This window comes from Drosophila gunungcola, unplaced genomic scaffold (genome assembly GCF_025200985.1).
Source record: "Drosophila gunungcola strain Sukarami unplaced genomic scaffold, Dgunungcola_SK_2 000088F, whole genome shotgun sequence".
NCBI lineage: Eukaryota > Metazoa > Arthropoda > Insecta > Diptera > Drosophilidae > Drosophila > Drosophila gunungcola.
The window spans coordinates 90,048-117,697 of NW_026453250.1; the positions used below are offsets into that span (position 1 = coordinate 90,048).

Genomic DNA, 27,650 nt, shown 5'->3' on the forward strand with positions numbered 1-27,650 from the left:
AATATGCAATAATATGAATAATAAATTGAAACGTAATTCGATTACTATGGAAAATGGCGTTGTTTTTGTATGTGGGTCATGAGGAGTTAAATAATGTTCTACATAGCGTTAAGTAGTGCGCTTTTCGGAGCCTTAGGGTGGGGCTTTCGAGGGTTAAGGGTGTTTGGGGTTGGGAATGGGAATGGGTGGGTTAAGGGGCAATTTTTGAGTGGCTCTGTGTGGAAAAGTGCTCGAGGCTGGAAAATAGGCGCATACTGAGCTGAGGCTGTTGCCGTTTTACTCGCAAATGTATCTTGAACCGCGGGCATGTATCTATGAGTGGGTGCGCCACTCCCCCTTTTTTCTTATTTTTCCCCAAAGCCTTAACCCCCCCCCCCCCATTTAGAGCGGGATGGCCACAGTATTTCCCCAATCTCTCTCGAGCACCCTCTCTCTTTCAGATCCTCTGTGGATGCTGTGTTTCCCCTGCTTTCCACTGCAATCTGTGGATGCCATGTACCATATATCCTTGGGTATATACACGTACCAACTGGTTACCCGGGATTTGAACCACGCCCTGGCCAACCGTGCTGGCCAAAAACTAGGTTAGCGCTCAAATATATGATTACACACAGAAAGAGGGAGATTTTTGATACATAAAGGGGTAGAGCCGAAAAACATATTGCCCGAGCAATATATATATATATCGAGCTTGGCTCTGAAAGATATTTTTAGAAAATGTTTGATATATTTTTTGAATCATACTTAAAGTCCTATCTCTGGAAAAACTTTAATATGCACCAATGTTTATTTTAGTTTTCCAGACCGGACTTAGACTTAATTCAATTAACTTTTCACCCAAGTGGGGGAGTTTTGTTTATTCTATTTTTTGGATTGTTTTTTTTTTTTTTTGTGGGGTGTGTGCATGTTTCTGTCCCTTTTTTAAGGGAACGCCTGCAATAAGACACAAATGCGAGCGGTTTACATATATAAATGCACCCTGTTTGGCGGCAAGCTGAGGCCCAGAGGTGAATGTCCTTTGCCACGACTCAACGCATGCGCTGCTCTCGGCCAAAGAAGGACTCGCCCACCCACTGCCGCCCCCTGCTCGCACTTTGCCACCCAAAAACAATAGAAAAAAACCTAGAGCAACCCGATACCAGAAACTTTTCTGCATCTTTGGTAGCACGACTGTTTGGGTCTACTTCGTGCCGTGTCACACCTTTTTGGCCCATTAGCGTCTTTTGCTGCACATATGTATGTATGTGTTTCCCCGGGGAAGTCCCCAATTCAGGGAGTCAGTTCCGATGGCGATAATCAGATTACGCTGCTGGACATCAAAGGACCCCGGGAAAGTCTATTCCTCAAGGGTCAGGGGGTGGACTGTCCCTATTCAGTAAATATAATGAAAGTTTTTCACAATTCTCTAATTGCTTCAAGACACATGAGCAGAAGAAGGGAATATTTACTTGGTTAATAATTAATTTGAGCTCACTATGATTTATGCGATTCTCGCAGTTGGTTTTTAAATCTTAGCTATATTCAAGCATTTAAGATTTTACAAAATCAAGTTAAAGTTTTTCATCCTTAAAAATAAAATAAAGTTAAACTGGTAAATTAAAGGAATTGAATATTGAAAAGATTTTTTTTTTGCTTCAGGGTATCTTTGGGAATTTTTAAAAAGTTTTTAATATCCAGATTAACATCTGTGTTATAAATTTCTAATTAGTGGCATCATGTTTGATTTTTTAATATGTGCAGTGTATTTCGATGATTTATCGCCATTGGCTTAATTATTCAATCTGTCGCATAGGCATTTCCATTTATTCACGTGCTTTAGCCACATTTGCGAGACATTTGGGCTATTATCATTTATTGCTGTGCCGCGGAATTCGCAACTCTTACTGTACTGTAAATGGAGTAAAAGGAAAACAAAAAGTACACTAGAAATCATGCTCTTAACTTTCAATAATTCAAACTTTTTACATTTATCCTAAAATAATTAGATATGTATACAATTTTATAGATATGTATGTATATAAAGCTAATACATGAGACCGCACCAATTGTAGGGACATTGATCGAGTTCATTAATTTAAAACCAAAAAAGTAGGAGAACAAATAGTTTTTAATTTACAGTGTAAAAATAGCCATGATATAATATAATAAAAAACATAATTTGCTGGAAAAAACTTAAGGAGCGCTTTCCCTTGAAAATAAAATGATTTTAATGTGTTTTAGAAAATTAAACAAAAAACGATTAAAACAAATTCCCAAAGAAATATAAAAAATGTTATATATGTAATATTAAATAATATATCAAATAATTCAAACATATACACATTTTGTTCAGTGCACTTCAAAGACAACAAAAGGCGGTAAGCGCAACAAAAACAACTACAAAAAGGTGGTAGAACGAGAATGCAAAGTCAGAAGCAACAACAAACGGTATAGGAACCGAAGCAACAGACGCGCATATCGGCGAATATCGTAAAAAGCCACGGTATTCGTTTGCCTTTGCGTTTCGGTGTTGTTAGTTGCGTTGGAAGTTGGAAATTTCAGTCAGAAGCGAACTTTTGCGAGTGATGGAAGACACTGTCAGTTCGGACCGGTTCCAAAAAATAATAAATAAATAACTAAAAGAACAACAGACTAGCGAGAAATAATATAGCAGTACTTGAAAGCGAGATTCTCTATAAATTAAACGCTTTTCAGTACATTTTCCATTATTTAGTTAGTATATTTTTCAATGCTATTAACTTGTAATTGTTGAATCAGTAATTGCTATTATTCTTGTTATTGTTATTGTTGTTCTTTGCAATTTCTTGCTTAAAAATCTAAACATATATGTATTATTTGCTTTGTTTTTGTAAATGTGCAGTGAGACCAGTGCTAAAAAATAGAAAACCGAAAAACTAACAAATAAAACAGGAAATTAAATGTTTGAATGTGCGTCGTCCATTTTGTCTGCTTTTCGTGTGCCTGTGTGTGTGTGTATGAGTTAGCCCGTTTCCGGTCCAATCAACCAACAAACTTTTATTTTTTTTGCCAAAAAAGCAGGACAGTAGCCTTAAAACTGCTAGATCAAAACGAAACGGAGTAAAATAAAAACGCGCGCGCAATAGACGGCACGCCCCCCCGCCCTCATCGGCGTCTTCCTTCTTTCGAGCGGAAGCAAAACAAAGAGACCAGGACATCGCAAAAAGGAAGAGAGAAGAATAAAGCAAGTGGAAGCGACCCGAAAAGGAAAATCATATGAGCTGAACGGCAGGATATAACCCCCAAAAAGTAAGTCAAGTGATGGATCAAGATAACCCCTTCAAGATGACATCAGCCCAAAACAAATACAGTGAACATTTCCTAAGAAGAACGTCTTAGCTTCTTGCTAAATTTTCCTAAACCAAACTTACTTGTCCATACTAACTAAAATAAATCTATAGTTCATTTAACAGTTAGTTAGTGCTTAAGCTTTAAATAAAAATTAATAATAATTAATATATCAATTTATTTAACGGACCGTTAATATTAGTTAGCATTTAATTGAAGATTGTTTCTTAAATTCTTATCAGAGCTTGTTTTCAGTAGCTTTTAGTCAAGGTTGATCGCTTGCCAATGTATTTTTTATAAAGTGACATTATGTCAACTAAAGTACAGTCAAATGTTAAAATTATCTTCTTTTAAACTTTTGTAACCATTATTGAGACACTAAATATTTCTTCAATATCAATTAAATATTCATTTTATTATTATTGTAATTGTGAATGAAATATAAGATTTTTAGAGCTTGTATATTTTAAAAACCAACTGTTCTTAGATCACAAAAGTCCAAGTCATTTTTTGTAACAAATAAAATTCACTCCTTTTTCTTTTACTGAAAAACTTATATTTAAATATATATATTGTTTGTTTAGACTTAATTATCTGGTTTGAATTACACAGGTTTTGACTGTACCACTAAGCTCCTTGATCTCCCTCACCACACTCAAAAGCAATCAAACTGCTGTCCTCCTCGGGTTGCACACACATTTCTTGGTCTTCCGTTAGAAAGACATTGGAATCACTTCGGTGTTGCGGGGTATTTTCTTTTTCGGTTTTCGCTACCTTCGTCCAAGTAAAACCATAGAAGTGCTGGGCCAAATGGAAAATCTTAATTGCACAAGAGGCGCGACCAGAGAAAAAACCGCACAAACAAAAAGCGAGCTTTTATAGGGCGGATCTGCCAGTAACAGTATCAGTACTTAGAATTGGGTCAATTTTACGGCCGCGCTATAGTAGCCACCGATCGCAATATCTTTGGGATCATACCGGAGATTTAACTGCGAAAGATATTCTCTGATTCTAATTCGAACCATTTTAAAATTGTATCATTATGCGCAGAATTTACGTAAAGTTTAGAAAGAAAATACTTGTACTAATTAAAGCTTCGTATTTTATTAGATGAATATAATATATTCCAAACATTGGTTATAGTATAGTATGTATTATTTATATTATTTTCTATATTGTTATAATTATTTAAGAATTATTTTACTTAATTACTACCGCTCTAGAAAAGCTGTTGGGATTTGAGTCATTTGTACTCATGAATCTTTAATTTTATAAAATCGAATTGATCACATGAATCACTGACCCCAAATGAAAGTGCATGTTGTTAAAAAGTGAATCAATCACAATTTGTTTCCGTTTCTTAAATGTAATTTTTTAAGGCGATCCAGATTTTCATAGATTGTTATAAAACTAACGATCTAAAAAAAGATCTTACTGATTGTTAGTCATCGATTCTTATCGACGAAACCGACGCTTATGTTTTTGCTGCATGGATATTTGAAAAGCAGAATAACATTTGCGAGGGTTGAAACCGCGACACGCGATTTCTAACGGTGGTTAGTTGGCCAGTTGGTGGGTGGGTGGTGCTTGCTTGACGAAGGTAATGGTGATGGTGATGGTGATGAGGAGTCGGGGGTGGGTGGTTTTGGTTTCTGTTTTACTGTTGGTTTCGGTGGCTACTGGACAGCTTGAAGAATGGAAGGCAGGAACAAAACAAAAAAGAATCGAAATGCATATTCCGCAAACGGTCGAGTAACGTGTGCCGGCATACATATATTAACTAATGAGCCGACGACCTCGGGGGATGTATGTACAACGGAGCGTCCACCCACCCAACCGAAAACCAACCCACTGTGGATCCACGGCACTCAGAACTTAAGTGTAAGCTTTGCATCTGGAAATCTGCATATTAATGCGTCACGTTTAGACAATAAACGGACTACTTTAGTTTTGTGAAATCTCGAGTTTATATAGTTTAATATTCGGTACGGGATTTAACAAACATTTTCTAGAAAAGCACAGCTATTTTCAAAAATTCTTGGCACAACATATTAACATTGTTCATGATTTTGAAAACATTGTACTAAAAACACAGATGTACCCGAAAAATATTTGTATTATTTCTGGCATTGTCCATCAATTATTTCTCTGAGTGCGCCGACTGACGAATGGCGACTGCAGACGACGGGGTTTGTTTATAAGGTCACCCTATTTTCACGGATTGCATCCATCTGCTGTCAGTTCTCATGCTCATTTCCATAGCCATTTTCATGCCCATTTTCATTCGTCTGCCCTCCGCCCCTTTTGCATTTCCCAGTTCCAGTTCCAGTTCCTTTTTATTTCGATTCCAATTCGTAATTTTCTTTCTTCTCGGTATACAATTGCATATCCGGTTCTCCATGTGGGCGCCGTCTCTGGAACATCCGTAGATCTGCATAGATCAACTTTTCCTCTACGATTTTCACTGTTCATCGTTTCTTTTTGTGGTTTTGTTTGGTTTCGTTTGCTTTTCCTTTGGCGCCGATCCACTGAGCTTCTGTGCGGGTGGGTTGGGCTGCAAATGGGTGGAGCTGAGTGGGGCAGGGTGGTGCGGTGGTGTACTGCAGTCGGCTGTCATTTGTGTGCAATCTGTCATCGGACACTGTCATAAACTATCAAGCAACAATGATCTCCCAATCCAATTCAAGTGGCACAGTTTGCTTACAATGGAAACCAGAATGCCAGACAGTTGGGCTCACACTCACTCATATTTCCCGTTCGATGGCTGCAAGACCTCTTAGATCTTAAAAAGGGGAAAACCTTGTTAGCCGCTTGATTGGCAGGAAGGGAAAACGAAAGAAGACGCAGAAAATTGGTTTGGATTTTCCTGGTATTCGCTGCGGAGATTGCTGAAATAAGGTTAAACTTAAGATCATAAAAATGTGATAACAAGTTTACACAACTTGATGAGAAACGTGGGTCAATACCAATTGTTTGACAATATTTAATTAAAAAGAGGTCTGTTTTATCTGTAAAAACAATTTACCTTTTATACTTTTAATTTCGAGAAGATAATTGGGGTCAAGTTAGCGATTCGATCCGATTGTTGCCAATAATGTTGCACCCGGCCAAAATAAGAGAGCTCGCAATTAACAACATTGGGCTAGTTTTTGCGCCAGTATCGCGGTTTCTCACTTGTGTGGGGAGGTGTTAGCCATCAAATGTTAATGGTATTAGCCAAGCTTTCAATTTGCGTGAATGTGTTGGTTGGCTGCTTGATGTTCGTTGCGAGCCGAACGAGAACATGTGACAATTCTGGCTTGCAAATGGCCATGGAAAAAGCATGGAAAAACTACCGAGCTGCATAAAAAACATAGACAAACTAAGGAAAGAAGCTCGGAAAAAAGACGGCGGCAACTTTGTTGGCTTTTACTAGTTTTTTTCGAGCAGGAAAAGGCAATGGTGTCTGCAAAGGGGCCTCTTTAACTCACTTAAATCTCCCGTAGAAGATTTTCTTAGTGGCAAATGGATGTTTGATGTGAAAGGTATAAAGCCACAAATGCTTGCAATTGTGTCATTTCGGTTTGACAGTCTTATTCTCGTGATTTTAATGGTTTTAATGAGAAAATTTTAGATTTTGTAGAGATTTTTCTAATTTTCTAGCTTTTATTAAACATTTTTGAATGCCAAATTGCAAATCCAAACAAAAGCTTGAATGGACCGAAGCACATAAAGAATATTTTAGTTTTTATGACTTCTTGCCAAAATTCAAACACAAATTTTCAATCGAGACCATCAAAATGTAATGCTACTGATCGGCGGCTGCCTGACTTGAAACTAAAAATAAATGCCTTTACCCTTGAAAGTCAGCGCAACAAGTGGAAATTCCAGAAGAAAAACAGAGGCTATTTTTATGGCCCTCAATCTCTAGCCATCCAATCCCCAAAGCCGATTAAATCCGCGATGCTGATGCTGACGGATGAGTGCCAAACATATTGACAGACTCGGGTAGCTGCTTGAGCAAACCATGGTGTTTCTGCAAGTGAAAGAGTCCAGATTCAGAGGGACTATTTCATTTGGCCGCTAGCCAAAAGACTAAAAACGGCCACTTGGTTAATGAAATTATTTATTAAAAACTAAGAAAATGTACAACAAATATTAAGCTGAATACAAAATTCAATGAACAATCTACATTTTCAAGCCACTTAAAAATGTACAATTCGCCATCACTAAGTATCAGAAAAAAGGAATATAATTAAGGGGCAATTGCATGCTGCAGAATATTATTCCAAAATGTTTATTTTTCTTTTCGCTGTCGGTCTCGCTTTTCGTGCGTGTGGAAAATCAGAAACTGAGGTCGTGTGGCGATATAAACTTTCGATTTACACCCAGTTGAGACCACTAACTCGGTGAAGCCCACTGCGTTGAACTCTGTGGAATATAAATAGGGCAATGCGCATCTTAACAAACACGAACGAATGCAAAATGTTCGATATGAACGCATAAAATCGTACAATATGTTGGCATATTTTTTGTTTAATAGCTTTACAAATGAGAACAGTTTTCGGAGTCTATGCAAACAAAACATTTCTTACAAGTAAGATCGCGTTTCGTGCATTATTGTGCTCATCAAATTATACAAATAAATAAAAATTGCCCATAAATTTGCAATTTTTAGCATTACTCATTCAAAACGCGGAGCCAATTTGAATATAAAATGTCATACCATTTAACCATAAATTAAACTCAAATATCCATACTTTTTCTCGTTTCAGAACGACCAATCTGCGAAACCCAAAAGTCTTATAAATACAACTGCTGCTGCAAACCTTATGACTGATTTATCACGTTGAGCAAACCATAGCGATTACCTCCCTAAGAACTTTATACTAGCTTACAAATAGAGATATATACTCGCGCATATACGGCCGGATATATTTGAATGGCAAGGCAATAACACTCCGATTATATAGCATTGTATAGTAAAACGCTAGAAGAAGTGTTGCCTCAACCAGTTCCGTAGATAGTGTCTATAACAATTACTATATCCGATATCTGATAGATAGGGGAGGAGAGAGCAGACGAGAATCGGAAGCCAGAGAGAAGTGAGGAATGCAGCGGTGCCCCTACATTCATGAGATGCGCGAAAGACTACTGGACCAACCACGGGAGACACTTCAACTGGAGAACATGGAGCGGGCCAATCTGCTCGACAATCGCCAATCGGCATCTGAATCCAACCAGGTCGGCACTGTGGTCAAGGTAGGGGCCTTCGAAATACTCGCTACAAGGATTGCCCCGTCCCAACTCATATGCAATATCTAAAAACCTAACATCACGTCCAAATCGAAACACACACAGATCACACATCTAACTTTCATAATAATCATTGTTCTGCTAAACTTACAGATCTAAAATAATTTATTCTTTCAAATATTCATCCCACTTTCTAAGAGATATTTCAAAGTGATTATAAGTCACAAGAAATGCATTATTTATTCCACTTCCAATATTTGAAATAATTAAAAAATGAATTTTTGCGATAATTAAATTATTAAAAACCATATTAAATATCTATGCATTTTGTTTAAACAAAATATTTATTTTTTCAATTAACCAGCTTTAACACTTCAAAAACAATGTCATATTTTATACCATTATACTATAATATTACTACTTCGTACAAAAAACACATCAACTCTCACTCATTCAAATAAATATATATAAGATTGAAAACTTTTAAATCAAAACAGCTTGTAAATATTGCATATGAATATAAACCTTAACCCCGCTTTATGCAGTGTTTGTGTGTCGGTGTGTGTGGCAGATTAATCATTTATTTTAAAAGTCTTTTCTTCTTAGCCAAAGAATTCGAAACGGATCCAAAACTTTCACCAACAAAATCCTTGCACGAGTAACCGATTCGCCCTTAACTTTATGTTCTTCAAAAATCAAAATGAAAAGAGCCAAAATAATTATGAGTAATATAATTTGCAATAAATTGGAATTGTTTTAGTCTAAACAGAAATTGTTATTAACGCCTTATTTTCGAAATGCATGCTAATGAAAAACGTTCTTTTGTGAATCATATGAATGAATCATATATAAAACCAACTATGTTAACCAATTTTTAATCGGTATTTTTAAACTCTATCGATTTTACTAACAAATTAACCTATGAGTTTTGGTTATTTCTTCAGAAATTCGTACGCCTCAAATCCTGTTGATAATTCTGTGACATCCTCTGTGTATATACCTTGTACATTTTGTATTATATGAAATTCCAATTTATTGTCGTAAAACGAGATAACCACTTCGCACATAAGATAACTAACCCGAGATGTGTTTTTGCTCCAACGACAGCTGCAGGGCGATGGCTACCACACAAGTCCTGCCCACCAGCGCACCCCACTAGTGCCTCACGATCTCGGCGAGGACTTCAATTTGGATTTCGACGACGACTTCCCGATCGACGCAAGACGACCGAAAAATGCCAAGTAAGTGTGTTCCATGGATCCATTATACTGTCCCCTGAACCGCAAAAATACCACCAAATACCATTTACCATACCGATTATAAGCCAGCACCACAATCTATGTGTCGCCACTGAATGTGTTTTTTTGTGTTTCGTGTCACGCATTCCATTTCCTGCGTTACTAAGCTTCCGTTTCTAATTCCAACGATCCCGAGCAGCTTTAAAAATCCAAGAAATCAAAATCTGAAATGTGCTAGCCATAAATCTTGTGATGATCTTAATTTTTCCATCCTCTCCATCCTCTGTTGATATGTGAGAACTCTTGATTAGATCCTCAGTAGAACCGTAAAACCCTTTAAATTGCAAATCGTGTTCAATTTAATCAGTTAGAAACCGTTACAGCGGCAAACATCCAGCGGTTCTGACGCGTCCACAGCAAAGGTCAGATTTGCTATTATTCACCTTTCAAACCTCTATCCTATCTGTACTCTTTAAATACATATATCGACAATGTAGAACCCTCTATAACCGTATGATCTTATCCATTTCCTACTAACCTAGGAATGATATTAGTTAGTTCTCACTGACATGTAGTTGATCTTTCCTATCACTTGCATTTTGCGATGGCTTCTAATAGCAGTAGTTCCAATACAAAAACACCACTAACTAGATCTTGAAGATACTAACCTGAAAATTTCGGTGGGGACCAACACGCACGTTGAGAACTGGGAAATGATCGGTGGTTATGCCTACTGTATAAACATTCATCTTATTAAAAGCAATGAATGAAATTCAATCTTGGCATTTGGTTCTTCTAAGATTAAGTGATATATGAGCTAGCTAACTTCTTAGGTTATTAGGAAGCATACAAATTGTTCGCTGAGTGCCCACACAAATTCAAAATTAAGTAGTATATCCGCTTAGGGAGTCACAAACACACAGGAGCCAAAAAAAAAAAAATATATCTTTGCCCGAATTTCATTCAGCTTTTTCATTGTATCTTTATGGGTATTGTGTTGTATGTACTATTTGTACTACATATCTATTTTTTTTTTGGCATCCAGTGGATTATAATGTCAATGAACTGGACGTCAGGCACGTTGCCTTACATTTCCGATGGTGTGGCATCGTTTTTTTGTTCGAGTATGGTTTTTTCTCGTGCTCCTCTTCGTTCGGGACATAAAACAAATAAGTAGGCAGCGCGAGTCATCCAAAATCGCTTACACAATGCTGCCAGTGGGTGGTGCTGGGTGGTTTGAAGAGAAGTTGCAAACAAATTACGCAACTAGACAAACCGACAAAGCATTCCACTCGGCTGGCTGCGGCATGAACTGTCAGCGATGCATGCCAACCAGATCTGTTGGCGTCTTGCATATAGTTTACACACAGATATAAAACAGCTCAATATCAATTAGATATTCGCAGAAAAGATATTTTTTAATTGATTGAACAAAGTGCCTTCTTCTCTGGTCAAAAGGTTTGAGTTCGATCTTGGGTACTGTCGTTACAAGCATATTATTTTGATATTTTATCAGAATACTGATGTCTACTTTGATATTAACATTTTTTAATTAAAGTCTAAAATGTATGCCTTCTTTGATATTTTAATTAGTTTTTATTTTCTTTGCTTGCGAGTTCCTATGGCATCTCCATCTCTATCTCCATTCCCTAACCCAAAACCCGTAGAACTATGGCTTTGTCTCCCCACCCAAAGTGTCATTGTACGAATGACTTACATTCGTGAGTTTCTGCAATTTGCTAACAATACGATGGTACAATGGGCGCAAAGGAGAACGGCGTTGAGTTGGGGAGACGGCGAAACTATCGATGCTTGGCATTTGGCCAGAGTTGTCAGCCTCACTTGAGAACTTGTTCAAGCCTCACAGAGGAAAAAACTAACAAGTTTTAATTGAATTAAAAATATTAATCGTTCTGCTGTTGAATGGCATACTTTATAAGATTTAAACTAATATACTCAATTTTGGTTTAAGAAAATGTTTAAAATCTAAAAATTTTTTCTGTGCTTGACGCATCCCGGAGTTTCTTTCCTTTTTTTTTATTGATTCGTCCCCTCTCAATCCATTCTAAAATAAATGCCCAGCATCTATTTGTAGCATTGTCCCTGGCAGAAACATTATCACCTGATTAGGCACAAGGTTTTTTGTGGTAGGCCCAAGGATCTCTGTTCTCTGTTCACCCCCGATACTTTGTTTTAAAAATAATAACTTAAGCTCCTGATAAAGACCTCATCTGCTGTGAGGGTTGGATGAAAGTATAATTAGGCAAGCGGTCAACCCTTCTTCGATTTCTGAGGGCTGCTGATGAAAGGCCAAAATAATTAAAAACTGCCTCAAGGGAGGGCCTTCGACACTTATCCCAATTAGAAAGGACAACAAGTCAGAGATTTATCCGTGTTTTTAGGAACTCAATTAGTTTTTAAGTAAACTATAGATTTAATTTCCAGGTTTTCTTGAACATTAATTAGTAAGAAGTTATAGGACATTTCAAATTGTTTTGTTGAACTGCGCATTATTATCATTTGATTAAACATTCGGCAGACAGAATTTCAAGGGGTTTATTTCGCATTTTTCAACTCCGGGAATTAGTGAGTAACATCTGGGTCACACGTCTTCATCTGACTGGGATCAGGGTGCGGCTGGCAGCGATGCGATAACCCCTGCCCGCATTTTCCCAAAGTCCTTTTACCTTCCGCCTTTAACCCTCTGCGGCCGTCTGTCCGCGGCTTTTTCAGCTTTTCCTGCTTTTTATACTACTCGATGCAACTACGACGCAGTTGTTTTACACTGGAAACAACTCTGTTATTTAAAAATAAATCTTCGAAAAAATAGTGCAAGTTAAAAAATTCTTTGGGTTTTCTATTATTAGTTTAGTGAATAATACTGATCTGATTTTGGGTTTTGCCCATGCTGTTTGTTGAGTTTTCCCAAACATGACACATAATTAAATAATGATAGTTCTATTCTTTCACTGTACCCGAACATTTTTTAATACCGCCACTCTTCTGAATGACTGCAACCCCTTGTCGCACTCTGCACTCCACGTTCAATGGCTGAGGAACTGTGAGTTGGGAATTCTAAGGGATGGGGCGACTATGTCGGCGAATGGGCAACCAAAACAGAATGCCGCAATGTTTTTGCGAACGGGCGGCACAAAAGGGAGCCAGCGCTGGAGTTACGATAAACCGTAAAACGGTAAAACGGGACGACGAACGAGGACGAAGCAGGACGACGGACCAGACAGCATGACGACGTGCTCGGCTTTTACCGTAAGCCATGCCGCACAATGGGCACTCGAGTGGGATTAGGAAACAAAAAGTACGTGAAGTTGGAAATTGCGTCTTAAAATAGCTCTAGTGACAAAAAGATAAGAAATAGGAATCTGTAGGTACATATTTAGAAGGCATAAGAGGGATTAGCGAAAAGAAGGATTGGAAGTTGGAAAGTCTAATGATCTCAAAATTCTTTACTGGTATTTCGTATATGCAGAATACTAATTTAAGAGTATCTCCAAAAAAAATTGAATTTACAAATCAAGTTGTTAAATATTTAATTTAAATTATTTCAATATGCAATAATTTGAGTAAAAATCAATACACTCTTTTGTGTTCATGAAAAGCTGCTTAAGAAATATAATGAAATAACGTCATCCGTTTAAACCAAGCCAACCACTGTGCGAAAAATGTTGTCGGGGTTGTTGTGTCTGTGGGTTGTTCAGTGGGTGGCTGTAATACGTAGCACCACAATGCTAACAACAAAAACATCAGATCATAGTAGTAAAATCAGTAGAGGCAGGCCAAGCATCGTGGGTAATTGAGTTTTGGGCTGTTGCTTTTCGACGGTTGACGGTTGACGGTTGTGTTGCGTTATGTTCTGTTCTGTCCCTTAGTTTCCCATTTTCGATTCAGTCTGTCGACCTCCCACTCTTCCATACAAAACCACCCGCTTTTGGCTGCTGCACTCCACATATTTCCGCTGATTGGCATTTGGCCCATTTACATCGAGTGTCCGGCTAAACCAAGGAATCTCTGCTTCCCGATGCAAAACTCAATTAAAAGATACGTTTCTGGACAGGACCGCATTTCGTCGAAAAAAATTGTATTTTAATTCTTTAAAAAGAAAAACAATTAGTGTTCTCTACCAATTAGAACATGACTATTGTAATATCATCAATTACAATAAAAATCACAAGACATTCATATGTTTCAAAGAAAGAAGAACTTATTCAAAAACATATGTAGAAAAAGTAAAATGGAAATCATTAAAAAAAAACAATTAAATATATGTATGAATTAAAAAAAATAACAGAAAACAAACCTTTAATACTATAAAGGAGTTGTAAGTTTATATTTCAATCAATTCGAAATGTTATTCAGTTGATGCAAATCGCATGAATGGAAAGCCTCTTAAGGGACAAAACCCGCGACAATGCCCACAATATACCCGAGATCTTAAGAGTAACAAGAGCAAAAATCGCACTCTGAAAACGCGCAGTGAAACGTGTCCTACTTTTTGGCATACTCACGGGATATTTTTCCCCTACATGCCGAGAGCATCCTGCGAGAAAGAGAGAGGAGGGACTTGAGGCGACAGAGACGAGGATATGCGAAGAGAAAAAGAGAGAGAGGGCGCGAGAGATTCGGCGCAGATTGAGGGCGGCTGCTGGCCGAAAAGGATGCTGGATTTATCCTGCCAGGGCCCGTTTCAGTTGTAGTTGGATAGTAAAGGGTCTTGGACGTGTCAAGCGAAACGTTCGCCAGGTAGCCTCCAAAGTCCTCCAAAAATCTGGAGTCCTCCAATCAGTTGGAAGTGTTCAATGAAAAACTCAAGATTCCTAACTTAAACTAAGCCCATCATTCTATTTTTTTAATGTTTTAACTTGATAAGTGATTCTCTAAGTGCTCTATTCAGTGAAAAACATATCTGTGAAGTTAAACTGTGAAATCTACAAAAGCCTTACAGTTTTCAACTAATAAGCGATTTTGGCTCTAAAAAAAAACTATTTGCTGTGGTTTGGTGACATTATAATGACAGAATTGTATTTGCTAGTGTTTTTCCGCTAACTACAGTTAATACTTTTGGCCAGGCCTCCAAAAAAGGACTTTTAATGGCACCGGGCAATACACACACACATTGTATTTAAGCAGCTTATTATACATACAGCAGAGTGAGAGTAAGGGAGATAGAGAGGCACATAGGGACAGAGACAGCAAGACAATCTCTCTAAGAACCTGAGGACTGAGCAATGTACAGAGATAGTATATTTCACATAGGTCCTCCGAGTCCAATGCATACACACCAGTACACCCGGAGTCTGTGGGATCCAAAATTACACAGCTCTACAGGAGATGGGCTCAATTTTCCCCGCCGGAATGTGAAATGCCAGATACGACTTATTCGACTTTCAACCCCCCAAATCCGACGGAGAGAGAGAGGTCACTAGGTCGCTCCCATCCGGGATGCAGTCCGTTTCAAAAATCATAGCCACGCCTCATTTGCCCATTTGTCAAATGCATTTCAAATGCGTTCCACAAGGCCCCTAAAAATAGAGAGAGATATAGGGAGAGAGAAAGAGAGAGATAGTCAGATATATGTATAGGGAGGTGCTCTTCAAGTCAAACAATAGTTATTCTGTTGCATTCAAAAATGGAAAATAAACCCAGCAAATTGATTTATTTAGAGTTGCCAAATCACATAATTACGAACTGTGAATTGAAATAAAGGGAAAGCAGAGGAAAAGATAAATCCGCCGCGAAGGACCAAAAACCCAAAAAACGCCTATCGCCTATCGATAGACAAAATCGAAAGGGAGATCGTCGAAAAAAAGCCAGCACAACGGAGACCGAAACGGAAACGGAGACAATGGGCGGCGGTGAAGTGAAGGTCGCTACCGTCGACGTCGAGGGCGGGGACAACATGGCCACGCTTCCGGTGTCCCGCTCGCATACCGCCGGCAGCACAGACAGCGCCGAGAAGAACAACGCCGCCAACAAGGAGATGGAGCTCAAGAACGTCATGCCGCAGCCGCTGCAGAGGTGCGAATGTTTCATATATGGGGCGAATTCAAATGCAAAAGGGGGCTATCAATGCCAAAGAACAAGCTTTTCTCCATACACCTGATGTTAAGTGATAAACTACATTTTTTAAAACAGTCTCAAAATGTCTAGCTATAATCTTCAGTTTTGACAACATACCTTTGATCTACTGAAAATCTAGAAAATGAATGTTAAGGCAAGCTGGCTTGTCGACATAAGCTAATTGTATTTTTGGGAAATTGTTTTGCCAGGCACTTTAAATAACATTGTTACTCTGCAAATCCGGTGAAAAGCTTAGGTTTACAAGCTTTACAACTAAGCTGAAAAAATGGGTTTTTGGGTTTTCTAAAAAAGATGCACGTTTTACATGCTAGTTTTTCAGTACGTAAATGTGATTTGGGTATTAGCATCAAGGCCGCTCTCCATTTAGTATTTAACTAATCCCTGTGTATAACAGCTTCACCCAAAACACTTGAGCACACACACACAAAGATACAAACGCACACAGCCGCGCACTTTGTACATAAGCAAGTAATGCCAAGCCGTGCATACCGTACGAGTATATAGAATGTAGTATATAGTAAAGTACATATAACCAAAAGTGCAATCCCAGCCTTAAAGCGCCGTCTCACTCTCTCATCGAGGTCCTCTAAAAAGATTTTCTTTTTAGTTGCGTGCGCTTGCCCCCAACCGCCCAACCGCCCACCACCCACAGCCCTAGGCTATCCAAAAAGAAACCCCCCCATTAAGTCAAACATATAGTATTACGAATTGGATACCAACAACTTAATTCACATCGAATCTTATAGGGTTTGCTACACGTTCAAGCCAAATCCAAATAAGTACAGTTTTATGCCAGCGAAAATAACGGTACAGGGCACATATGAAACAAATCCGATAACGGGACCCATCGAACTATGGTAATGTGACATGTGAAATAAAAAACCATGACCTACCCCAAAGTCCAAAATTACTACAGACCTCAAAATTTCGCCCGTTTCCATTTCCTTACACGTTCAGTGTGAACACACTGTTTTGGGTTTTCAAAAGGAGTATTTCCTGATATGTATATTCAAAAATTTATATCAGTATTTAGAAAAGTAGTTTGGAATACTATTATCTTGTTAAACTGTTTAAAAAATGCCTATAAACTCTATTCTAATTCCAAAATATTTACTATTTAAATATAAAAGCAGCCTCCTGCGTTGGTAAATCTCATATAGAACATATTCGTCAACAGACTTATTTAAATATTCATACCATTCCGCAATGAATGTTGGACTGCAACAGCTTTGATTTCATGCATAATTAAAGGAATTCTCTGCAGATACTCGCATTATACAATGCAAACATCGGGTTTGATTCAGCTCAGGGCCCACACACATGCCAATGGATGCTTAAGTGGGGTGGGAAAAGGGGGTTGTGTATTTAAAGCAGCAACTAACTGGGTCACAAAACACTGTGGGAGGCACGGTGGGATGAAGGCTTACTTACTGGAATTCATTAACATTCCCAGACAGATACAAATTAATTTAATATATATATATATATATGAGAAATGACAAATCATTCTAGATTTTTGGTCTTAAACTTAGGGATGTTAGCATTAAAATATAGAGCAGAGCCCACTGTGCAGATCTGTGGCTAATCAAACATCAAATAGGTAATATTGCAGGGCGGTTATGTACTTGAGCTGTCAAGTGAAAATGCACTTGAGACTTGGCTGCATGTCACAGACATTTTCTCACACCCAGACACACACAGAAAACAAAACAAGAACTCACACCAACACTGGAAAAGTGGGAAATTAGCACTCACTGGGTCAACTAGGGGGAGTTATAGCACCGATTTCTGGCCAGATCTTGACCCAGTTCCTGCACACAACAAGATAATATAGAGTATACACACACACACACACACCTTCCGTATTTACGCGCACCCAATGTTTACTCTTCTGTACATTACCAACATTAAAGAAGAAGTTGAGCACCCAGAGAACTAACTTTTGGGCATTCCCACTTTCGCAGGACATCGCTGTTTATTGTGACCAGTCTGGTGTACGCGATCCTCCTGATTGTCGTCTGCATCGCCTACGTAATCAGCGATGTAACCACCCACCGACTGCCGGTTTTGTACTACGAGACATTCTTCACATATCTCTACGGCGTCAGCATACTCTTCCTTCTCTACGTCTTTTGTTTCCTGCTGCAGGGTAAGTTTTTCATTTGGTGCAGTTATATTTAACTGCTGACTTATAAATTTTGATTTATTAACTAACAAAACGACATTATATCAACTCAAAACTTAACTTAGCGAATGTCTTAATAAAAGAAAATCAATATAAGCAGTTTAAGCCCAAGGAAATGAAACACGAGCTTTTAAAACCTCAAGGCTCTGCTATAAAATAAAAACAGTTAAAAAAAATAACATTTTCAATATCAATTACAAATATCGATTTATAATTTACCAAAAAGTACAAGGGATAAACGGTTTTTGATGTATAAACTTAGATTTGAAATTACCAAATGTTTTTTTTATAGAAAAAACCCAATATTAGCAGTTCTACACCAAGAAAATAAAACATAAGCAATTGGAACACCTCCATCAAACAAAAAAAATAATGTTAAAAATTACCAATTTCAATATATATCATTATATATTTCCACAGAGAGCTCTTGCTGCAATGGCGGCAACGGTGGCAGCAAACCGAAACCCCAGCCCAAGGAGAAGAAGTCGAAGAAAGCCAAGAATGCCGATCCGGCCGATTCGAAGGATGCGAAGGGCTCAAAGGACTCTGGCAAGGCGGCCAAGGGCGCCGCATATCAGGTGGGTGGCCGTGATTTACCATTAAATGATCTTTGTAAAGGATCTAATGACATACGATAAAGTTAATTTTTTGTGTTTAAAATGGTAAACATCTATAGTTCCTAAATTGACTTAAACATTGCCCTCGAAAACAATTTGTTTCGAATATATATATTAAACTAATAAGGGATCTGTTTTCTATATTAAAATAGCACACACTGGCCAAGTTTCTGGTTTGCTATGAGTCTTCCTTATTCAAATATTTATAAGATATTTGTTCGCTATGTAAAGTATATTTTGCTTAAAAGCTCGCAGTATGAAAAATATGTTGAATTGTAGAAATTCCTTTATCAAAAACTTGGTTTCAATACCAACTTGATCAATGGTCAATATTCTTTGTGGAACTCGAATTCTAGATAAGTACCATTTAACCTCCATGTGACAACCTGCCATTCTCCATGACCCACCCGACAATTGAGTTATTCACCTTGTCAAGCTTTGTCAATTAGTTACCAAGTGCTGAGGTCGCATCAATTAGTTTCGTCCGAGGGTTGTGAGATTCCCTCAACATGTATTATCTCTTGATCGCCCGATCTCTCCGTCCCTTCGTGTATATATATATAGGAAGCACCCGTGGATGCCGAGGTGGCCGTCACCCCAAAGAATGTGCGCAAGCGCAAGACAACCCATAGTGATCTGACGCACGGCAGCTTTTTCCTGCGAGTGGGAGCTATTGGTGAGTTGGAAATGAAACACTAAGCAAAGTGAAACTCAATCCACCTGAACTGACACTATTTAATTGCTCTCTCAAACGCGTACGTAGCTTTTGGACTGGGCGCCATGATCTATATTGGCCTGGAGTTTGGATCGTTTTTCGAAATTCCATTTGATTCGCCATGCCATCATATCCTGATCGGCGTAAACCCACTGCTCCAGATGATATTCACCTTCATGCAAATGTACTTTATATTCATGAATGCACGGGTAAGTCGACAGGCCAAAAAATCGGTGTCTAACTCTAAACTAAAACTAAAACTAAAACTAAAGAACACTGTAAGCGTATGACTACTACCAACTACTACTACTACTACTACTACCACTACTACTACCTACTGCTATTATCTACGGCTATTCTATACTCGTATGTTAAATGTTAAACCATCATAAGTACACGAAACCAACCCAGCTCCTCCTCAAGAACCCCAGCGAGGTTAGTTTCCCTAGTTTCTGTAGAACTACTCAATGTGAATGTTAGGTCGCGGCATTTGAAGTCAGGTCGCGGTTCCCGTTTCGGTTTACTTACCTTCATCGATCCGATCCGATCCGATCCGATCCGAGTCGATCTCAATCCAAATCTCACCACGAATATGTAATTGGCGGTCTAATTGGCAGTTTTGAGTTCAGTTTTTCACCCATCCGCATCTGTATCTGCATTTGCAACTGCATCCATCGCTGATCACATCATCTGCCATATTTCACTCGCTTGCTTCGCTCAATCTCTCAAACGAACATTGGAAAAGCCACAGACAACAGACTATTTAAATAAATTAAAAGATGAGGTGGTTGATCTAATCTTACTTCCAAAATAAAATAAAAAAAAAAAAGGCAAATCATTATGGATAAAGATTAGATTGACCGAACCCTCCAAATATTGTCTTGATCCTTGATTTTGTTCTTTTTCTGTGAACTCACAGACCCACTGACACAGAGTTCAGATCCGCAGCATCACACGCATTTTGACCATCGAAAGCACCCACCAAATCAGCCAGCCACAGCTCATTCATACATCCATTCATTCATCCAAACCATCCATCCATCAATCAATCAATCAATCAATCAATCAATCAATCAACCAATGCATATTCATTCTTTTAAACAAATTCCGAAATTTTGCTACGTAGTTATTTAATGAACCATTTTTGTGTACATAATCCCACAACTCCGCCCCATTCGCGCGATCGCAGACTAGGCCGCCATTTCAGGTACGATATGCAAATCATTTTCTACTCTACTGTACTCTCTACCTCTAACTCTAAACTCTAAACTCTAACTCAACCTGTACCCGTACATCTGCCAACCAAATCCAACCAAAAATGCTAATTTTGCTCACCTAACTGCATACCTATATACCACCTGTATATGCCTATGTCTATGATATATTATATGTTACGATATGATAACCAATAGTCTAAACAAGTTACTATATACGTAAGGTTTCCATTTGGCGGGCGTTTCGTTTTTGTTTTGCTCCACTGTCACTGCAGAGAGGGTTTTTAAACTAAAGGTGGAAATATTGATTGTTTTGGGGTAGTATAAGGAGTGTTATCAGCTGTATTTAGACAAGGATATAGGACCAATTTATAGTAAAATTCGTCAATAAAAAATCATCTTGACACAAAAAAAATGTAAAAAAAGGCAGGCTAGTTTGTATATTTATTATCATTAATACAAAAGAAAAAAACAACTTACAGTGAAATTTAACAATAAAAAACATACATAAAATTAAAAAAAAAAGAAAAAAAAACACAAAACAGTTAAAAAAGTACTGTAAAATTGGCCAATGAAGAATAATATATACATCCTTCTTATAGTTTTCTGATCTTGTGTGATATAATATTTTTATGGATCCCTCTGCAGGGCCAGTGGCTTGCAGTTGCCCCATTGGAACTGAATTTTGCCCGTAATCTCTAATCTCTATAAGTAATCAATGTAACTCGACTTGAATCCCCGTGAAACTCGCCGCCGTACTCAAGCGCCCTGTCTCTGTCTTTCCGTCTTTTCCGTATGCTTTTCCGGAACTCTTGACCGGACTTTGCATTGGACCTCCGGATTTGCCACCTTCAGCTGAACATCCACCGCTTCAAGGTGATCGCCCGCTTTGGCCTGATGCACGTGGTGGCCACCAACATTTGCGTGTGGATCCGTACGTTGGTGAAGGAGTCGCTGCTGGAGATCACGATCTACCACCAGAAGAACGAGCCGGAGGCGGGGGCTTCCTCCATTGCGCACTCGATCCGGCAGCATGCACTGCGCCATGCGGGCACCGTGCTGAGGACCCACACAGGACCCAATAGCGAGTTCGAGGTCCTCGACGGCGAGGACATCCTGCCCAAGGATGTGTACAAGAGCGACAACGTGCTGTCCAAGCTGGTTCGCAATACCGTCGACGGTATTTCGAAGAGCCTGGGCATGGGTGGTGGTGACCAGCAGGTGGTCGCCGGCCTAAGCACCACCAGCACCACAACCACCAGGGCGCCGTTCACCACGCCGAACTACCAATGGCACAGCACTACTATGGCCCGCAAGCTGAAGAAGTTTATCACCAGCGCCACCACCGCGGCCACCACGGCGGGCAGCAGCAGTAGCTCCACGAGTACCATATCACCGACATCGTCGGCCGCCAGTAGCACCGCCACCACCATCATCACTCCGACCAGCACCGCCATCCCATCATCGAGCACCACCTTCAGTCCATTTAGCACCGCCACCACCGCCGCCCTGAATCTCGAGACCAGCGGCAGTGATTCGCCCTTCGGCGGCCTGCAGCGCATCCTCTCCAGCGCTGCTCCGCCGAGCCTGGCGCCAGTCGATGGGTTCGGTTCCGCCGCCACGCCACTTCCCGTTTCCGTTTCCGCCTCCCATGCCGGATCGTTTGTGGACTCGTTCCTGGCCAGCACCCTGAGCCCGGCCAGCAGTACCGAGGGCTCGGCCAGCATTATGAACAACCTCTTCGGCCAGGGACCCATGGAGAACAGCTTCCAGACGTACACCGATCTCGGCCACGAGGAGGCCACCGGCCTGGTGAGCTTCGAGAACCTGGAGAGCCTGGACAGCATTTACCCGGCGGCGCTGTCCTCCAACATCGGCACACTCAACTCCACCGCCTGCGGACGCATCGACATAATGGGCACCATTGTCTACGATTCGGCGCCCTACCTCTATCCGTTCATCATCGAGTACTCGCTGATCGGGGCGGTGGTGTTGTATGTGATGTGGAAGCACATCGGCCGCTATCCGGGCCGGATGAACGACGAGGATCTGGAGCACCGGCTGGAGGTGATGCTGTCGCGGCGGGCGGTGGCCATGGCGCAGCAGGCGCGATCCGGACGCGTCGACTGCGTCGGCTCGTCGAAGGGCCTGTTCTTCGGGCTCCTGCTGCTGGTCGGAGCCCTCATCTGCCTGATACTCTTCTTCGTCTTGGTGCGCCATCAGCAGTTCTCGCTCTTGGCCATTTACCTTGCCGACGCCAGCCACTGCATCCTGATGGCCTTCGCCATCCTGGCCATTATAGTGGGATTCATCAGGTCTGGACGAAGCACTGCACACACTTGGCGTTTGGCTGCGCAGAGAAAATATATGGCCAGGCATTTCGGCACCCATCTAGGGGCTGTACCGCAAATCTTAACCACCTAAATTCGAAAAAAACCCCTATTTATTATTTAGTAAACTGTTTCCAGTAAATTTACTCCAACTATTACAATTATAAACTCAAAATTCCGTCCCGACAAACGTCTGGTAGTCTGGAGTATAGAAAGTTTTCTAAATTTTGTAATTTTTTTCATTTTTCATTTTATTATTAAAAGAACTGTTCCTAACAAATTTACTCCGAAAAAACTTTAAAACTTTAAAGTGAATTCCGAAAATTGTCAGAGATTTCTGGAACCGAGTTCTGACTAACAGTTTTCTGAATATTTATTATATTTAGATATTTTTAAAGTCTTTGTGAAAAAAATGTAAGGAGAGTTTTAAATTGATATATAAATTAGATTATTAGATATCTAAAGCTCAGAAATCGAGGCCCCTTTTTTTGATGATATTTACTCTGCGCAGTCTGAACAAGATTCTAATGATCCGAGATCTAACCCTAATCATATTTTCCGTTTTGCCATTCAATTGAAATCCCAAAAGGGTCAAGAACCTGAAGTTCCGCTGCGAGGAGCAGTCGAACCTCAACGACATATTGCTGCGCATCTCGGCCTTCGGCCTGTTCACCTACTCCGTGTTCAGCATCATCGCCGGCAGTCTGAAGGTGCTCGAGAGTGAGCCCAGCCTGCTGGTGACGACCACCGGGGGCGTGGCCGTCTTCCAGGTGATCCTGCAGCTGCTGTTCATCGCGGACGTGTCCCGCCGTCGCGTCCACCTGCCGGAGCACGACCGGAGCAAGCCGGGCCGCCAGATCGTCACCTTCCTACTCATCTGCAACGTGGCCATGTTCGCCATCTACACATTCGAAGCTCAAAAAGTATTCGCCAATCCTGTAAGTAGATATGTACGTAAGCGAGACTGAGTTAAGTAAAACGATTAACGCTCTCGTTCTCTACTCGTTATTCGATTGTTATTCGATTGTTATTCGATATCCCATCCGATTGATACACAGTTGTGTTCTCTGTTTTTGCATGCCTTTGGATTGCAATTTCTTCGGAATTTTTTTTTGTAATTTTGTAATTTTTTTTAAATTGATTGGCAAAATTAAATAGTATTTTGAACGTTTAAACTTTAATAATTTTTGCCTTTAAAATATTTTTTTTAATTTTTAGTTTCTGAACTCCTATCTAAGCGTTATATGACTGCTTAAAAAAACCATAAGTGATATTGATGATATAAAGAATATCCTTTTCTTGGCAAACTCAAATATTATTTTAAATTTTATAGTTTTCAAATGAGTGCCTTCAAACAAGAGTCTTTTCAATTTTCCTAATATATTTTTTCCTTTAAAAATTTGGTATTTCCTAAAAGAATTTGATTAATTTTAATTTGTTTTCTTAAGGCCTAAATAATTGTTATGTTTCCTTAAAAGTCGACTTAAGCTAATAACTAAATGTTTAGGTTTATTTATCACTGGACTGATAATTGTTTTACCAAATGTTTTCTGCTTTTTGGCCCTGCTGTGCTGTCCACCTGCATGTCTTTAATGTTTAGCCCAGAAACCCCCCGAAATTTGGCCAACCCACTAACCCGGTTTACCATGCTACACCCACAGGTTCAGCTGGAGTTCTACGGATTTGTGCCCTGGTCGATCATCCAGCGCATCACACTGCCCCTGTGCATCTTCCATCGGTTCCACAGTGCCGTGACACTCGCCGAGATCTGGAAGACCACCTACAAGGCACGCTTGGAGTAAGCCGATGTCTATATCCCGATGTCTATATAGGCCGATGTGGGAGTTATGAAAATGCACCAAAACCAAAATGTAGCGAGCCCAGAACGCAAACAGAAATAGAAATCAAGTGAAGAGTTAGTTTCTAATTACGTATAAAACATATATGCATACTACATATAATATATATACATTAATGCAGATATGATTATGATTTTTTTGTTTAATAACCAAAGCGAATCGAAATGAGAAACGAAACGAACGAACCTTTCGGACCAATCTGCACGATAAAAGATTGCGATAACGATAACGATTAGCAGATCGCTTGTTGAATTTCCCCCGTTTCAGTTTTTACTTTGTTAACTCGTGGAGAACTTAAGAACTAAGTCATAGCGTTTACATTTTACCCGAAAACCTTAAACCTAAAACCATAAAAACACGGCACATGTTTTCAATCTGAGTTACATATTTAATTTAATTTAATTTAGTTTAGTTTCGCCTCTAACACGATGCAATACCTTGTTACTTATTCGAAATGCAAGCTAATATTAATTTCATAATTGTTTTATTATTACCCGCTTCGGCAACCGAAACCAAAACGAAATCGATTAAAAAATTCACATTACGAATAAGATGGATATTATTCCGAAAACATGGTTGTTTTCGCGTGTTTTTTTTCGCGACTGCGAGTGGGGGAAATCCCCATGAAAGTCAAAGTCCCCGGGAAAGCACAAACGAATACACTGAAACACAAAACAGGGACACACACACACAATGCAATGCCATGAAGAACGCGGCCACAGGAAACGGAAACGGAAACGAAACGGTAACGAAACCCGGAAACGGAAACAAAAGGACTTTCTGAATCAATTTGATCTGACTTTTTCACCAAAAATAAAAAACAACAATAACAACAACAGTAACAGCCGAACAACAAGAAACTGTGATGAATTAATATTGATTTACTGGTATAATTTTATTTCATATTATTTATGTTCTCTACTTGATTTAATCATTGAACCTCTTCGTTTCTTTATTCTCAGCTACAATTCACTAACAAAACTTTTGTAATAACTTGGAAACAATGGCGCTAAGACAACTTCATGGCCAATTGTAAAAACAAATTCCCCTAAACACAAATAACTAAAAACAAAAAAAAACCAAAATAAAAAAAAAGACAAGAAAAAAAATGAAAATTGTGGCATTCAATGGCCAAAAATACAAAAAACAAAAAAAAAACATTTTTAATATACATTATATAAAAGTTTATAAATGTCCATTTTTTGATTATTAGTAGTGATGTTAAAAGAAAAACATAATTAACGCTAAAAATAATAATATGTATGTATGTTATAGCAGAGAATCGGATAAACCAAAATTCTTAAGCAACACTCGAAAAAAAGAGAACTTTCGGAGCAATCGAAAACGAAAATCGTTCCAAGTGAATCCCGGCATTTATGAATGAAAATTTTAGCTAAACCAAAACGGAAAATCAAGAAGGAGTGGAGTGATGATGAGATGACAAGAAGGGAAAGGAAAACCATTGACAAGCATCAAATTGTTTACAATTTACAATGTTAAAAAACGAACATTTTGAAAGATATATATGCCACGTATATCTATAAATATAGTATACTAACCCACCAAATTCAAAGTATTTCAACGTTTTATACAAGGAGACGATGCGCAAGACAAGAGATCGGGACAGCTATGAACCTGTCCCCCTCGAACCCCAAACCCAAACCCAAACCCAAAGCCGAACCCAAACCCAAACCGAAATCCTAAAACTAACCCTCTAAGTCCCATCGGAAAAAATCCATCCCAAAGAACAGCTGCAACTCAAGTCAGAAAGCATCAGTTTGCTAAAGACCAAAGAAGATAGAGACGAAGTAACCAGAAGCGAATCGATAAATTGAGATTCCGATTATAATCCATAATCATAATCCAGTCTACAAGTCTATATAATGCATGTTAACTGTAGGCGCGGGGAGTTCAAGAAGAATACGTATTCAATACTCGTAATCCAATCAAATGTAATGTGGTAGCAAGCATAGGCGAACGAAGCCAAAATCGAACAAACCATAAGTAGTTCAGCACACACTCACTCACTCACACTCGGATTTGGATCTGGATCTTGATTTGGGTCTGAATTCGGGTCGGATATATCCAAAGTTTGCGAATGAAATTCAGTTTGAAACTTGTACTTGCGTAGGCTCTTAGCAATTGTACTTGAATACGACATACGCCACATAAATCATATATATATAAATAAATCTAATGTTTTTTCCTTAACATTTAGTTAAACGTAAGATCGAATCATATTTTATGCCGTACAACCGAATGAGAAGTGAGCAGAAAGAAATATTTATTAAATGTTTCAACTAAGTTGTATAATTATAAGTGAGAGTTTACATAATGGAATTATGTATCTGTATCTAAGCAAGTAAAATCACTGAAAAAATTTTGGGAAAGCGTCGATGAAAAACGAGTTGGGAATTCGAAGAACGTTGAAATATTCAGACAGAAACTAAACGCACAAGACAAGAATAAAGAGATCAACACCAAAAGCAGCTGCTAACTCCCATGAAAAAAACACAAAACCAAAAAAAAAAAAAAAAAACGATGAACAACTTATATACTCGTAAGTATATAGACAATTTCAATAACTGATAAATATATATACAAAGTGAAAACAAAAAGCAAAATTTACATGCATTTCAAATACATTTCCCATAACCGCATCAACTAAACAACAAATCAAGTAAACCAACAATTACAAACGAATTAAAGTGGATAGACGATTCGACAAACGTGTACGATGAATGAATATTATAAATTACAAATTATACATTATGGATGTGTGCGAACCGAACGCATATGCTCAGCAACAAAATACAACAAAACGCAAAACCAAAAATTGTAAGCAATTTTTTAAA

General features: G+C 39.0%; 1 protein-coding gene across 9 annotated transcripts; it reads left to right on the forward strand.

The window, feature by feature from the left end:
- The first annotated feature begins 8,060 nt into the window (after positions 1 to 8,060).
- On the forward strand, positions 8,061 to 25,904 carry LOC128264999 (proton channel OtopLc). 9 transcript variants are annotated; one of them, XM_053000754.1, is made up of 13 exons: positions 8,061 to 8,547; positions 9,649 to 9,782; positions 10,163 to 10,201; positions 16,622 to 16,732; positions 17,840 to 18,024; positions 18,481 to 18,638; positions 18,830 to 18,850; positions 19,242 to 19,353; positions 19,441 to 19,601; positions 20,582 to 20,599; positions 21,462 to 22,921; positions 23,526 to 23,886; positions 24,598 to 25,904. In XM_053000754.1, exons 1-13 carry the CDS (start codon positions 8,398 to 8,400, stop codon positions 24,736 to 24,738), a joined length of 3,051 nt encoding a protein of 1,016 aa, XP_052856714.1. In that variant the 5' UTR covers positions 8,061 to 8,397; the 3' UTR covers positions 24,739 to 25,904. The 9 variants fall into 9 exon arrangements, with proteins under 9 accessions (XP_052856714.1, XP_052856715.1, XP_052856716.1 ...); XM_053000755.1 differs by having other exon boundaries at positions 23,526 to 23,874; XM_053000756.1 differs by lacking the exon at positions 20,582 to 20,599.
- Positions 25,905 to 27,650: the final 1,746 nt, after the last annotated feature.